Source organism: Sylvia atricapilla, chromosome 10 (genome assembly GCF_009819655.1).
Source record: "Sylvia atricapilla isolate bSylAtr1 chromosome 10, bSylAtr1.pri, whole genome shotgun sequence".
NCBI classification, from domain to species: domain Eukaryota; kingdom Metazoa; phylum Chordata; class Aves; order Passeriformes; family Sylviidae; genus Sylvia; species Sylvia atricapilla.
In genome coordinates, this window is record NC_089149.1 from 25872297 (window position 1) to 25886591 (window position 14295).

General features: G+C 37.0%; 1 protein-coding gene across 14 annotated transcripts in view; it reads right to left on the reverse strand.

Moving 5' to 3' along the window:
* Positions 1-222: 222 nt before the first annotated feature.
* The window catches only part of DLG1 (discs large MAGUK scaffold protein 1), a 145014-nt gene continuing 130941 nt past the window's right edge, over positions 223-14295 (reverse strand). For 11 of the 14 annotated variants that reach the window (XM_066326390.1, XM_066326394.1, XM_066326388.1 and 8 more), the window contains 6 exons: positions 11161-11211; positions 9016-9117; positions 8600-8772; positions 5033-5142; positions 4583-4674; positions 223-1954 (listed from right to left, as the gene is read on the reverse strand). In XM_066326390.1, coding sequence (XP_066182487.1) covers positions 1848-1954; positions 4583-4674; positions 5033-5142; positions 8600-8772; positions 9016-9117; positions 11161-11211 — 635 coding nt within the window. In that variant the 3' untranslated portion in view covers positions 223-1847. Of the gene's footprint in view, positions 1955-4582; positions 4675-5032; positions 5143-8599; positions 8773-9015; positions 9118-11160; positions 11212-12758; positions 12795-14295 lie in introns of all 14 variants that reach the window. The other 3 variants (XM_066326393.1, XM_066326386.1, XM_066326392.1) reach the window with 1 other exon arrangement.

The following is a 14295-nucleotide window of genomic DNA, read 5'->3' on the forward strand; positions in this document are numbered from 1 at the left end:
TTTGGGGTGTGCACCAGCAGCTTTAACTTCCTGTAAGCCACATGAGCATCCCCTGTAACATCAGGAATAATTGTGCCACAAGTTTAAACCTGCTTTTTATGCAGTAACTTCAGTAGCCCCAGTGTTTCTCTAACACCTGATTTTCACTTACAGTCTCAGTCAATTATTCTTAAGTACTACAACACCTGCATTGATCATAATTAAAAACACACTTGACAAATATATTGTACAATAAAGTTTATTAGCTGTTCTCCTCTTTCTAACAAATGGAATGGATAGTGTTGATAATTCATTACAAACCAAAGTTGATTTGGTTGTGTGACTGCCCCACAACTGCCATAAGTACATCCCTCTCAGAAACAATCAGCTGCAAACAAGCAATGGCAGGTACCAAATAATACGGGAATTAGAGAATTTCATTATTGAAGGTTCTGGTACAACGTATTCATAACATTCAGCACAGAAGTTTGTGCATTGCAAATGGAAGATCTTGTGCCTGTGCAATTCGAGACAAACACAAACGGAAAAAAAAAATATATTGTTGACTCTGAATTCTCCCTTTGGTTAAGACATGCATATTACAAAGGGGACAGGGGAAGACAAACACCCGGAATTGCGTAGAAAAGAGGAGAACCTGCATGTATTTTTTCTTGTACTAATATTCCCTGGACTTCATGCCCAGCCATCACAGCCCATTTGATTTTTCCATGATTAAGGAAGGTAAATTCTAATTTGATTTTTTATTTTTATTCAAAACAAAAAGCTAGGAGTAGGTGGTAAAAGAAAAATATATATTTTATATATATATATTTATACGTGTGCGCAACTATGTAAAGAAAATAATTCCCATAGTTACAGAGTTTAGTTAAAGAAAGTTTAATATATATATATTTATTATAACAAAATAGGCAGTTATTGTGGGTAAAATATTCATTAAAATCTGACCCCTAAGAACACACACATTTTTAGGCTATGAATCATTCTCTCATTGCCCTAGTGACCATCTCTGCAGCTGTTTTCTGAATTACTGCCAATGTAAATTTGGCATTCCTCTGAAAAATACAAGATTTCCTAGCACCTAAACATGTTTTTAGGCTCAAAAAGTGTGATGACCATTATCTATAAAGAATTTCTGTAACACACTATAAATAGTGTTTCATGAGGAAGATTAAAAACATTACACATCTTTGTCCCTAGCAATTTTATTGGCAAAAAATGAAAAAATAGATTATAAGAATATCCCTATGAAATTATGAAAATGAATATCCCTTTAGGAGTAGTAATGGGACTTAATGAAAATGCTAACTCAAAATTTGAAAGTTTCTTTCTAACTGCCTGGAAAGGAAAAAAAGATATCATGACAATAGGATTGAACTCAGAAAATAAAACCTGAAATTGATTGCCCTGACCGAACCATGCTATTAAAGTTAAGCGTGCAAAGTTACTTATAATTTACAACTTCCTTGAATACAACTTTTCTTTCAATTGTTATGAAATTTTAAAAGAATGTTTATAAAGCTTTTTTGAAAAATCTTTGAAAGTTACTTTCCCTTAAACATTAAGGAATTTTACCAAGCAATTCCCTCCCACCCCCACCCTAAACTAATAGCTGGTCAGGCCATTCCACTGTCATGTTTGAAAAATGGCAAACCAACAACACACAATAATACAAATTATTTAAACTAAGAGAGACACCAAATGTAAAGCATTATGGGAACTGCAGAATGTGATGGTTAGGGTATGAACCACGCTGGAAAGAGCTAGAGGCAGGCTCCACCGGAAGGGCTTAAGAGTCGTCAGATGTAGTAGGTGATGTCAGTTAGAAAATGAAAAATAAAAATCTGTTTTCATAATTTTTCCTTTGCTGGAACCCAGATGTAAGGACCAGACTGTTCCTCTATGATCTGTTTCACTTGGTTGTAGATTTCTTCCAGAGTGTCTCCCTGGACAATAGCTGCAAAACATAATGTGGCAATCAGCAATCATCCCTCCTCGTTGTGTGCAGAAACCAGGCTGCTCCTTCCCCTCAGAGTGGCAGGAGGATTTGGGACTGAAGGAACAGACATTCCTGGTTTCTGTGCTGGAGTGAGGCACAGAGTGGTACTGCAGGACACAGTTTTCCGTGTCAAAGCCCTTCCTTGGGGACAGGAAGTGGCTTCCATTGTCCTACCAAGTACATACACACAACTGATCAATTTTTTAACCTTTTCCTAGTCACATGTTCCAATTTGCCTGAGTCAATTCACATCCTCTAGTATTCTTTCTGGCACAACTTTCATTTGTGTTTCCAACACAAAGCAAGACAGTGCAGAGCTGTGTCCTCACAGGCTGGTGAACTCCTCAGCTCAGTCCTGAAGCTGCACAGCAAGGCAGGCTGACCTTGAGATGTCTACCTGGATTTACCTTTGCTTTTGGCTAAAAAGAGGAGGAACTCATGGAGTTTGTTGTCTAGACAACAGATTCAAGGTTTATAGACAAGAGGCTTCCTTATACAGTTAAAGTGCAATTCTATACTCATTCCTATCTTGTTAGTTGATGTATTTTTGCCAGGGCTAGAAATTAATTAGAAATGACCCAATATGAATATGTTCTGACATATCAGAATAAAGTATGGTGTGGTGTAAATGAAGATGAAGTTTGGGCTGTTCTTTCCAACACTTCAGCCTGGAAAAGCAATCACCGTGAGACAGCAACTTCTTTTTAATTAGTGTTACAATCTCAGTGTCAATAATAAAAGAAGTAAAGTTTAGCATGAAAGACAGTTTTGGAGGCAGGTCAGACTCTCTCTTCTATGCATTAATAGAATACTGCTGCTTCTGAGCTTTGCTTTCATGCAAATTAGTTCCCTTGTATTCTTACCATTCCATTCTTATCTCTTAAAAACCTTCTCCTCATCTGCAGCCCGATGCTGCACTGCCTGCAGGAGGAGGCTGCTCCATTGTTAGAGGCCAGGTGTAATGTTCACAACACAACAGAGCATTACAAAGAATTATGTCTTTTTGTCTGCATTACAAAGAATTTCTGTCTTTTGAAAGGCAGATAGGCCATAAGCTTCAGCATCTTCTCTCCAGCTAAGTTCAACCATACATCTCCCAAACCTCAGTAACCCCAAAGCTGAAGGAGGTTGTGTTTTCCATGTGCTACAGTGTAAAGTTTAAGTCTGTGGGAACAGGACCTCCTGATGAAGTTGGTTTCAGTTACCACACATGATGTGGTATTTTCCAACAGATTAAGGAACACACTTTCAGTTTTATCACCTGACTCACATAGGCGTTGTAATTGGGATCTGTAATGGTTTAAAGTATCTGAAATAGATCCAGAAAAGAATTTCTGCATTGAACAGGATTATCAAGAAGAGAAGTCTGACCATCTTCCTTTGTCGAGAAGCCTTATACTATGGAAAAAAATCATGGATCTAAACACTTGAGCACTCAAAAATCTTTTAGATTTTTGAAACATCATAATTTATGTCCCGTAATTTCTTGGCAAAGTGTCCTATATAATGCCCTGAGACAGCCCGGGGTAATACCAGCTACTAACTAGTAATTGATAATGATTAAAATAAACTCATTCATTTTCTGAACAACAAACTGGACACATTTGCAAGCTGTTTGGTAAGGGACTCTACAATAGGAGAAATTTTCAAGATATGTTGAGAGTAGCATGACTTTCTGGATGCAGACAGATAAAGAGCTATGGGAAGAGCAAGGTACAGTCTTGGGGTAAACTGACAACTGTGTAGCACAAAATGCAGAGAACAAGACTGGGCAGGGAATTTACTGGTTCCTCCATCTTCCTCCTCTGTGAAGGCACCACCCCGTGCTGTGTCTCTGCCCAGCTGGAGCAGACTGCTGCAGTCACAGCTCTGCCCACATAAGATGTGGGAGAAGAACTGGGCAAAAGTCATGTCACAGAAAATATGTGCATGGGGCAGCAAACGTGAAAACACTGCAAAAGAGAACATAAGGGAAAGGAAAGGAGCAATTGTCTGTCAGAGGAGGAAAAGGAAGGGTTCATTTCTGGGCTCCTGAAAGTCATGACTTGACCAACCTCCCATGTCAGAAGCCACAACGCAAAGAATGAGCACAGTCTGAGTGAGTGCAGCCCATCCCTTGCTGTTACAGTGAGGTCCTTGGCATGCACAGATTTGATTCCTAAGTACCATAATGCTGTAATTTTCAGAGGCTTCATTTACCATTATGCTTGATCATCTTCCCAATTAGGAAAAAAAAAAAAAAAAAAAAGGTAATTAACCATTTCCTCCAAGCAGCTTTGCTGACCAATTTCAGGTCTGCAAGTTAAAGCTTTAAGTGTACAAGACACTGACAAAAGAAACATCTACATTTCAATACCCAGGAAAAAGACAGAAAATCTTAAGAGCTTTTAAACCTAAATTAAGCTCCCAGTAAATTTTATCAAAGTGAAATCAGTGTGGAGATACTAAGATGGCACTGTACCTCAAAGTAATCACAGATCATTTGGAAAACAAAGCTCACTATCTCAGTAGTTTGGCAAGTAATATTTTTACAGCAAGCAATACAATTTCAACTCTGGCAAGTGAGCAGTCACGAGCAAAACGCACCTGTGAAGTGTTCAGTAAATTCTTGCTCCAGTTTCGTGGCTCTCTCAAATGTCTTCCTGGCTTGCTCTTCTGTTAAGCGTTTATTCATTTCCCTGAAAGTGAAAACATTATACCTTTTTTCAACCACTACCAAATACTTGGAGCCTTTAGGAGTTAAACTGTTGTTTCAGTATTAAGTCTAATGAAATGATTAAATCCTAAAGACGCAAAGCAAAGACTGTAGTGGAAATGAGCTGTTCTGGCTTTATGCTGCACAGAATTTAACACAATGACATTCATTTTCATAATTTGGATTAGAAGCCCCATCTTAAAGTCCCTAAAAATTAAACTCAGAGAATTAAATATTATTTGAAATGCAAACATTACAATTGTCTGCATGGACCTTGCAGTTGGCTCTTCAAATACAACAGTCTCAAACGATTTAGCCTGAGGTACTTTACTTTTACTCACATGATATTTTCCACTGTTTTGGGTTTAATAAAAATGGAGATTGGGTACAGCTGGGCAATCTGCAACCTTTTGATCGCATTACCAGAAACATCAAGAATGCAATGTTTACCCTAAAAAGTGAGAGAGAAACTTTGCTTAGTGCCATTCTCCTTAAGTCACAAGTAGCATAGTATAATAATTTAGAACAGAAAACATGTCTCCACTGAAACCAACAAAAGCAGAGTATTTGCATCAGTGATACTGTGATTTCATCACTTAGGCACAAGGTCCCCCAGTCTCCTCTGCTGGATCACACATCATTTCAGGTGTCCCTGACCCTTCTTCCTTCCTTTCATCACAGGCTGCAGCCCAATCAGCAATGCAGAATCGTATCGTGAAATAGCTGGACTTCAACCACATCACCAAAATTTTCTACTTTGCTTTGTTTTGGTACTAATTTGAGGATGCTTTCGGGCTGTGGCCATGTCACAGATGCAGTTTAGAGAGAAGCCAGAGGACTTAACTGGCATACCTGAGGGAGTGCCCACCCCTGCTGGCAGGGAAATATGCCACCATATTCAGGTGAAACTGCACACAAACCTTCTCCTGTCCCAAGTACCAGCCAGTAGAAATACCAAATTGGAGATGGTGAATGCAATTTATTTGCGTTGATTTATCATTCATCTCTTGAGAAACAAATATAACTTAACTGTTCCTTGGGCAGCTGGAAGACTGTGTGGTAATGCTGCTTTCCTCCCCAGCTCTATTCTCCCACTATAAAGAATTTTCCAGCTTCATCTCAGCTCCTTTCATCTCAGATATACTCATTTCCACTTCACACATTTCTATTTTCTTTCCTTTCTGAGCAGCATAGGATTAATTTTGCATACCTTCACTTCAGAAGGGTACAGGGGAAGAGGAACAGAAAACCCCTCTCAGGTGACTACATTAAGAAAAGCTTTTTCTTTAGCAAGAGACCAATGTGAATTGAAGAAATCTGTGAGCCAGGATACAAACCCAGAAGTACCACATAACCAAAGGTTACTCATATCATAAAACACCATTCCTGAACTCCTGGGAGATCATTCCTGGAGGAATGTCTGAAATTACTGATGTGCTTCTGCTTCCTGGCAGAAGAAATAACTAGGATCATTTACACTTGATCTCCTCCCCAACAAAATCAGAATTTTATTTCAGATATTTTTAAAGAGAAATGTTCTTCCTACACGAACAAAATATATGTCTGTTTGCTTTCAGTCGATGATAGCTCTTTCCCTAATCCAGTCCATGGGTCTGGATGCCCTGGTAACATTTAAAAAAGGTGTCTGTATGTTCTAGCAGTGTATTTTACACTTGCTGATCTGTCCACGTCTTTAAATGTGGCACATGCTCTGAGAACTGAGAATTAAGAGCACTAGTTGGTGCTTTTTTTCTTTTTCAGATAAAACACTATTTGCTCTGTTTGGCCCAACAACTTATGCCAGGAGCCAAAGGGTGCAGGGCTAGAGAGCCAGCACCTTATGTGATATAACTGTGACAGTTTATTCCAAATCACCAATGAATGTACATTAACTGTGGCCTCGAGACACAGAGATTTGCAAACTGCTGATGATTCCAAAGGAAAGAGGATATGAAAATTTTTTTCAGGTGAAGATTTGAAAGACAAGGAAAAGAAACAAGTACATAGTGTTACAATCATATTTTCATCCAGGGAAGCTGTTTTGCTCTTTGCACAGTGCATTTAGAATATAATTTTATAGTTTTTAGCTCCTTACTTGCACTGCATCTCATTGAAAAGCACAGCACAGCAGCCTTCTGTAACTGAACAATGACATCAGAAAGCATCTTTAGCTGTGTCCATTGTGGGTAAGGAAATGAGAGAGACAGGGATCAGCTGGAAGCATGGGCAAATGAACACAACTGAAGGCTATTTTAAGAATACTGTTTCTGGGTCTTTTGGGGTAATAGCAGTCACTTCTGTCTCCTCCTAAACAGATCATAGAAAACTTGGAAATCATCTTTTGTATCCCAGCAATAAAACCCACTGAAAAGGCTCATCTTTTCTGCAAGATGGAAAAGAATACGAGGATGGGAGTAGCTCCAGGTCAACCAGTTTGCAGCTCTGGCATGATTTTGAAGCAAAGTTCTGAAGGATAGGCTATTGTTTCCCAGAAAAATAATGCTAGCTGCAACTGAGAAATTGCTGCATCTACCCACAGTCCCATAGTGCCTGTGCAAGAGATTTAACTGCATGGAGACATCTGGTAATACTTTGTTCTTCATGTCCATTTATGAAAGATTCATAGCAATTTTGTACCTTACTAATCCCAACAGATGGACAAAAGAACAGACCCAATTTCAGATCCAGGATGGAACTGAAGGATTGTATTTGTGGTACCAAGTAAAGCAACTGCCAACAGATTTATAATGCTTAAGCTGTTCAATAATTTTGTCATTTAACCACATATGATAGTTTCACAGCTTTGTTCAGCCTCCCATACAAAGTACTGTTCATTTACTTGAACAATTCTGTAATTAATATTCTTTTCTTTCCTTTTCTCACTATATCCCACAGGGCCAGGTTCCATTCCATACGGAGAAGAAAACATCACATTACCCACAGAATCTCACCATGTTTGCCCTGCTTTTGCTTCCAGTAAATTCAGTTGCCAGAAATAGCAATACTCACCCATTTGGTCAAAATGGTCTACAGAGTTTTCCAGAGGACTAAACTACAGCACATGGGTTACTGCCCACACTTACCCTCTGCACGTCCAGACTGACAGTGCCCACACTTGTCACTTCCCACCTAGAAAATAGCTGGTCCTTCTCTCACAGAGATCAGGTAACATTGGCTACCGTAAATGCACTGCACTTATAAGCAGCAAAACAACACTCATCAACTCAACATGGAACATTTGCAAAAACTTTCACCAAAATATTTTCTTTAAGACAAACACCTTACTCTCAGAAATACACTTGCTTTTTCCACCTTTTTTTATTTTTCCCAGACAGATCAAGTCAATTTCAGTAAGACTTTAGAAATATTTAGAATTTGCAAGAAATAGTTAATTCAAATTGCTGCAGGATAGAAACAGTAAGGTCAGTCTTCAAAATACAGGGTCAGTTATGGAAAAAAAATACTTCTAAAATTGAATTCTTTACATAAACTCTCTTCCCTTTGTTTGGCAAAACCATAAGGAGCACAAAGTATAACATTTTTGCAAGTTTTCCTATGCACAGGTCTGTGTCAAAAGGATCATGATATTAATTAACTCCACCACCACTAATTTAAACTAATGATCTGTGTATGTGAGCTAGGCTAATTAGCCAATAATTCCACTTATTTCTTCTATATTCTGTTTAAATGAGAGGGCACATTACGGATGCCCTTTTCCCACAATTTAATCATGATGCTTTCATTATTTCCCTAAATGCATCTGTGACAAAACACTTTGTTTCTAGTTTTATACAAATTCCTTTCAAAGTCAGAATGTTCCTAATGGCTTCTTGCCATTCTTCTCTTTTTCCCTGTCAGCACAGGCATATAATCATCTCAATAAATGAAAGCAAGTGGCACTGATTTACCTTTTCTGCTACTTCTCGCACTGATTGGACACTTGTTCCATAAAGATGATTATTATACTGGCCAGCTTCAATGAATTTGTGATCCTGAATATCCTTCTCCATTTGCTCTCGAGAAGTGACAAAATGGTAATCACGTCCATCCACTTCATAATCTCGTTTTGGTCTAGTAGTATCTTTAAATATAAACAAGTAGATTTTAAAGCAAAAAAATCCCAGTGACTTTCTTTCCCTATAATAGCCAGAAAGTCTCCCATTTATGCTGCAAAGTTGTCACAAAGAGATGGACAATATTAAGATAGGTCTATAGAGTTTAAACATTATTTAAAACGTTTTTTAACCCAAATACAGTGGATGCCTAAAAAAAATTAAGATAAAAAATATCACATGAAATTGCTTTAGTATTTGCTGAGACTTACGTGGAACACATGAGCCAAATTTGTCTGGAAATTCTGAGATCAGGTCATCATTTATTCTGTCTTTCATGGGTCCCAAAACAATCACAGGTCGAGTGTAACTGACTATTAAACATAAAGGAATGTCAGTTATAGTTCATACAACTGCTAACTTTTAAGGGTTTGTCAAAATAAACTTTCTCACATAGCAATGATGTTAATACTCAGAAGAATATGCACTGCTAAAGAGAATAAAAATGTGTTCAAGAACATCAATCAGTTAATACCATAGTCACAGTAAGATGTTAGACCTTCACTCTCAAATCCCCAGTCTCAGTGATTGAAAATGAGTCTTAAATTATAAAGCCTTTTGGGGGAAAAAAAACCTTCTGACAAACTAAAGTCCTAAATTCTGAAAGAAAAAGGAAAGTGGGGAGGTTTGAAAATCTTTTTAATTCAGAGAGGCAACTAAGGAGCAGCACAGTTCATAAAATTCTGTGTCTGTGTTGGGAGAAGCTCCTTTTCCTCTAAGGCCACAATTAAGCACTCACATACAAAATGACTCAAATATAAATATATAAAGTTTCTGTAACTATTAACACCCTTACAAAATTAAGTGTAGAACCTTTTAAAAGTAGTTTAATTATTTCTAATAAAGGGGGTTTGGTTGCAAATTAAGTTTAAGTAGATTATGTGTAATCACACTGTAAGAACCATTAAGACAATAATGCCCTAAGTATGTTGTCATGATCATGTAATTTCAGCAGTACAAATTTTAATTTTATGTTCAAGCTGCACAAATAAGCAGCAATTAATTAAAAGTCTGGCCTATAAAATATATTTTAATTTGATTCAGAGCCATTTCCTTTCCACGACATTACTATATTCATAAGAGGAATGTCTTGAATCCAGTCTCTATTAACTTATTAATTAAATTACAAATATCTTTGCTGTTTCTCCCTTTGTGAACCACTCTGGTGAGTGGGCACACACAGACCAGCAGCTGCTCCTGTGAGGGTGACAAACTCCAGTTTCCTACTTTAGACATAAGTTGCTTTACATCAAAGGAGGCTACAAATTCCCAATTTCAGTAGAGTCTTAATTCAAGCATTTCTCATCCATAATTTTATTTGTCATCTTACAATATTTCAAATTATATTATATAAATAACGCAGTCTCTGTTGGCCTCGTATAACAATTTTTACTACTTCTGGAAGATTCCTGATAAATTGTGCCATGATCATCGAGTCACAGTGGGAAGTCTATAGAGATGAATGTGCCACAGTGCTGCTAAAAACAACCTGGCCACACCCCTCACTGCAGGAAACCAGACATGAAATCTTGGCACCCAAAATTCCTGTTAATACACGATGTATATTTACTGAGACCACCACCTTATTTGATAGGTAAGAAGTAAGAATTCCCAAACAACTTTCCTTTCATTAAAATAATTTACATGTATATGAGCTATGTATCAAATGATGTAAATGAACTGTTAAGCATCTCTGCTAGTGATTTGGAACACTAAAAATTCTGTGTATATATTCACACAGTGATTTACAATCAAGACCAAGGTGAAAAGACACAAAAACATTCCACTGGAAATCAGTAAAAAGCAATTTTTTAAATTCAAGTGTGAGAAAATATTTTCTCCTATTGATTTCCATTTCACTAAATTTTACATTTTTTTTCCTGGACAAAAATCTCTTGGCCAATATTGACCAAATTAGCCACACTAAAAAAAAAAAACATACTAATTGGAAATTGGAGACTATTTAGAGACATTTCAACTGAAGTTGGTAAATAGAGAAACAGTCTATTCACACACTTTTTGCTGTGACAAAAACAGTTAGAATGCTAAAGCAATATGAAACAGAAGAAAACTACAACTTATGAGGTTCTTACTGATGAAACTGTTATGTATACTATATTTTCCTTTCACAATATAAACCACACAAGAAATTACTGAAGTAGCACTCCTTTGGATTCTGCACTAAATAATTTAGAGGTTTTATTAAATAATTTATGCCTTTATGATTTATTCATTTGAATAACAGTAAGGTGAAAGTTAAAAAGGGTGAAGAAGTTTATCATGATGCTTAGTACATAAAGGGCATGTGAAGCATTCTAACAATTCAGATTATTTTATACTGAGTGAGATCTACAAACCTTCTTGTTGATTGACCGGTTCATATGACAACACATATTCCTCCTGGCCACCTAAAATGTAAAGGCAAAGACACTTGAATGTATTTTTTCCTAAAGCCGCACATTTCAACTGAGTCATTCCATGGACTATGATGATGCAGACACTGCTCAGCAATATGCATTACAATGGCACTGATGAGGGACACCTTTTGAGAGCGATGCATTATAAACTCACACAGCTGAGCCACACACTGAGCTTTAAAGCATAAGACACATACAGTAGAGAGAAGCTCCTGGTGTAACGCTGGCATGTCAAGCTGACATCAAGCACAGGAATTTCCAGGCATTGCTGAGGCGCTGTTCCCCATGTGTCCTGGATGCAATGCAATGCATGCGTGCTGTCATTCACTGCTAGAGCAATGCCACCCATCAGGAATGCTCTCCGTAGCCTGCAGCCAGCATTTACAGTAACATTTCTCCAGATTTATACATGGCTGGCAGCCACGTATGTCAAGGTGTACAGATCTTTCATTAACTTTACTGTGAGTTGGCATTTACACAAATGTTTTCAGCCACTCTGGTTCTACCAAAAAAGCTACGACTTTATATACTAAATAACTACTATTTTATCAATTAATTTTTAAAGACAAAGTTGAAAGCAAAGAATGCTTTGGATTGTTCTCAGCTCCAGGAAGCACATTAGCAGTGAATGAAACTAAAATAACTGAATCTTGAATTTTGACAGCTGTAGGCTTTTTAAATGTTAGTGAAAGCATTTGAAATATACCTCAGTTGCCATCTCTCTAAAACATTACTTCTAGTCTAACATGATATCTCTGAGTAAAATTGCTTTTAATGAAATAACTAAAAATTAACTGTGACAGCAGAGAATTTATAATTCTGAAGACACAAGCTCAAATTACATGACACTGCTTTGAACTGAAGACAATAGAGTCCTCCAATATTCCACTTGTCTAACTTTGGAACACTCTTTGATGTTCATAAGCCATATTTAAAAAAGACTAAGGAACACACCAAGGCTACACCACAGTTTATTTAGAAACAGAAGGCAGATGAAGGCTTTTATAAATGCATATAGTGCCTCTATATCTCTACTCTATATTTCAAAGCAAATGCCACTGATATTTTAAATCTAAATATTATCATTTCCCTAACAGAAATATTTCTCTTATTTTGCAATAAATGTGCACTCAAACTGTCCTACAGCAATACATGAAGACTTCCATTTCCTAAATTGTTGCAAGTGAGGAATACCTTAAGACAGACACAAAACCATGCAACCTGTACATTTTATATCTCAAAAAGTTACTCATGCAAATGGATTTTAGAAGGACAGTATATACTTTCAGAACCCTTTTTATGCTAGGGAGAGGAATAGGGAGAGGAATTACCAACTATCAACTCATCTATGAAAGATCCAGCTCACATAGAATTAGATACTTCTTTGGAGAAGTCACATTGCCATAAGGTCAAAGAGTAGTTATGCAAACTACTAACGAGACAAGAACCAGTAAAAAGCATCCCCTGGTTGAGGGCAAAAAGTATATATTGTCACTGCTTTTCAATACTTTGGAAAAATCAATATTAATAGAATGAACCTTTTGAACAACCGTACTCATCTGTAATCAAGATAACTTTCATATTAGACAGCAGTAAGAAGAAATTAAAAGAATATTTTAATAAAAAGCGCTCAGAATTACACACCGAGTAAACAAATCCATGACATTCATAATAAAATCATGGCTTCTCAAGTAATAGTAAAGTAAAAAACCAACTAATAGTACCAATAATGAGCTTTAAATGTAAATAAAGCAAGCTCTCAGAAAAACCTTGGAAGTGAGGGAAGAGAGGGAAGCAGCAAATTTAAGAAGAAACAGACATGGTTAGATAGTTTTAATGGTGTGTCATTAAAAACAATCAAGATTTCTGATTTTCAAAGGCAACTTCCATATGTGCTCAATTCTGTGTTATTCTCAGGGAACACAGATGCCTCCCTCAATTGGTTTCTTTTCAATTACAGTCTGCACCACCAGCATTTTGCACACATGTATATACATTCTCTCCTTCAGTGTCATCATCTAGAAGAAAATATGTGGCTCATCACCTCTGAAAAGATCTACAGCCAAACAAATATATCTGTTAATGAACCACCTTCCTTAATATCCTGACATGAATTATGTATGTCTGTAGTGCCCATTACACAGCAGGCAACCATGAGCTCAGCAGTGAACCACTGCATGACTTTCACTGTTCCTTCTTTTCACGTTTCTCTTCAAAGCCTCCACTTTCCTACTGTTCTGCTCTGCTCTATTGTGGCTTCCAGGTCTAGACTGCAACCTTACTGGGAACTGTTCACTGGAAATGAACAGTGGGATTCAAGATCTTGCTCTGGTTTAAGACATGTCAAAGCACAGTAGAGTAGCACCATGCAGCCTATCACCCACCATGGACACGGAGTGCTACTGCAGCTTGGGTAATAGTAAACACTACTGCAGCTTATGCTAGTGGTAAAAGCAAACTGAGTGTGGTATTCAGAAGACTATGTCTTCAGAGAGAGAGAACCAGCATGCTGATTTCTCAAAACTGACTCCAGCACTGAATGTGTGTCGTATGCTTTGAAGACAGTTCATACTAAGCACCCGCACTTGACAAAATAAATGAGCTGAAAGCAAGGGTAAATACATGTTTGCTTATCTGTACTTTCATTCAAGTATATACATATTAAATCTGAGTATCAGTTGTGAAAACTTTAGATATTTATGGCATTATTTAACAGATTACACAGTTTGGTTACACTTCCAGTATTAAGGCTCAGTTACATATAATTATATTTCCCAGCATTAAATTTACATTTAAATTTAACAAGTCTAGCTAGCTTGTATAATTTTTTTTTAAAAATTAGTAGATTCAATTTAAGCTGATCTAAGAAAATCACAGACAACAATAAAATATCCATAAAGGAGGTTTGCAGTTGTTCTAGGGAGTTTTTTAAAAACAAAGACATGGAACAATTTGCAGTACTCCACCAAATACACAAATACAGGTTTCACCTGAAGCTGACTGGGAAGTTCTATTTAACATGTAAATACCCAGAAAAGACAGATGGACAAAACCAAAGAAAGAGCTACAAAACAA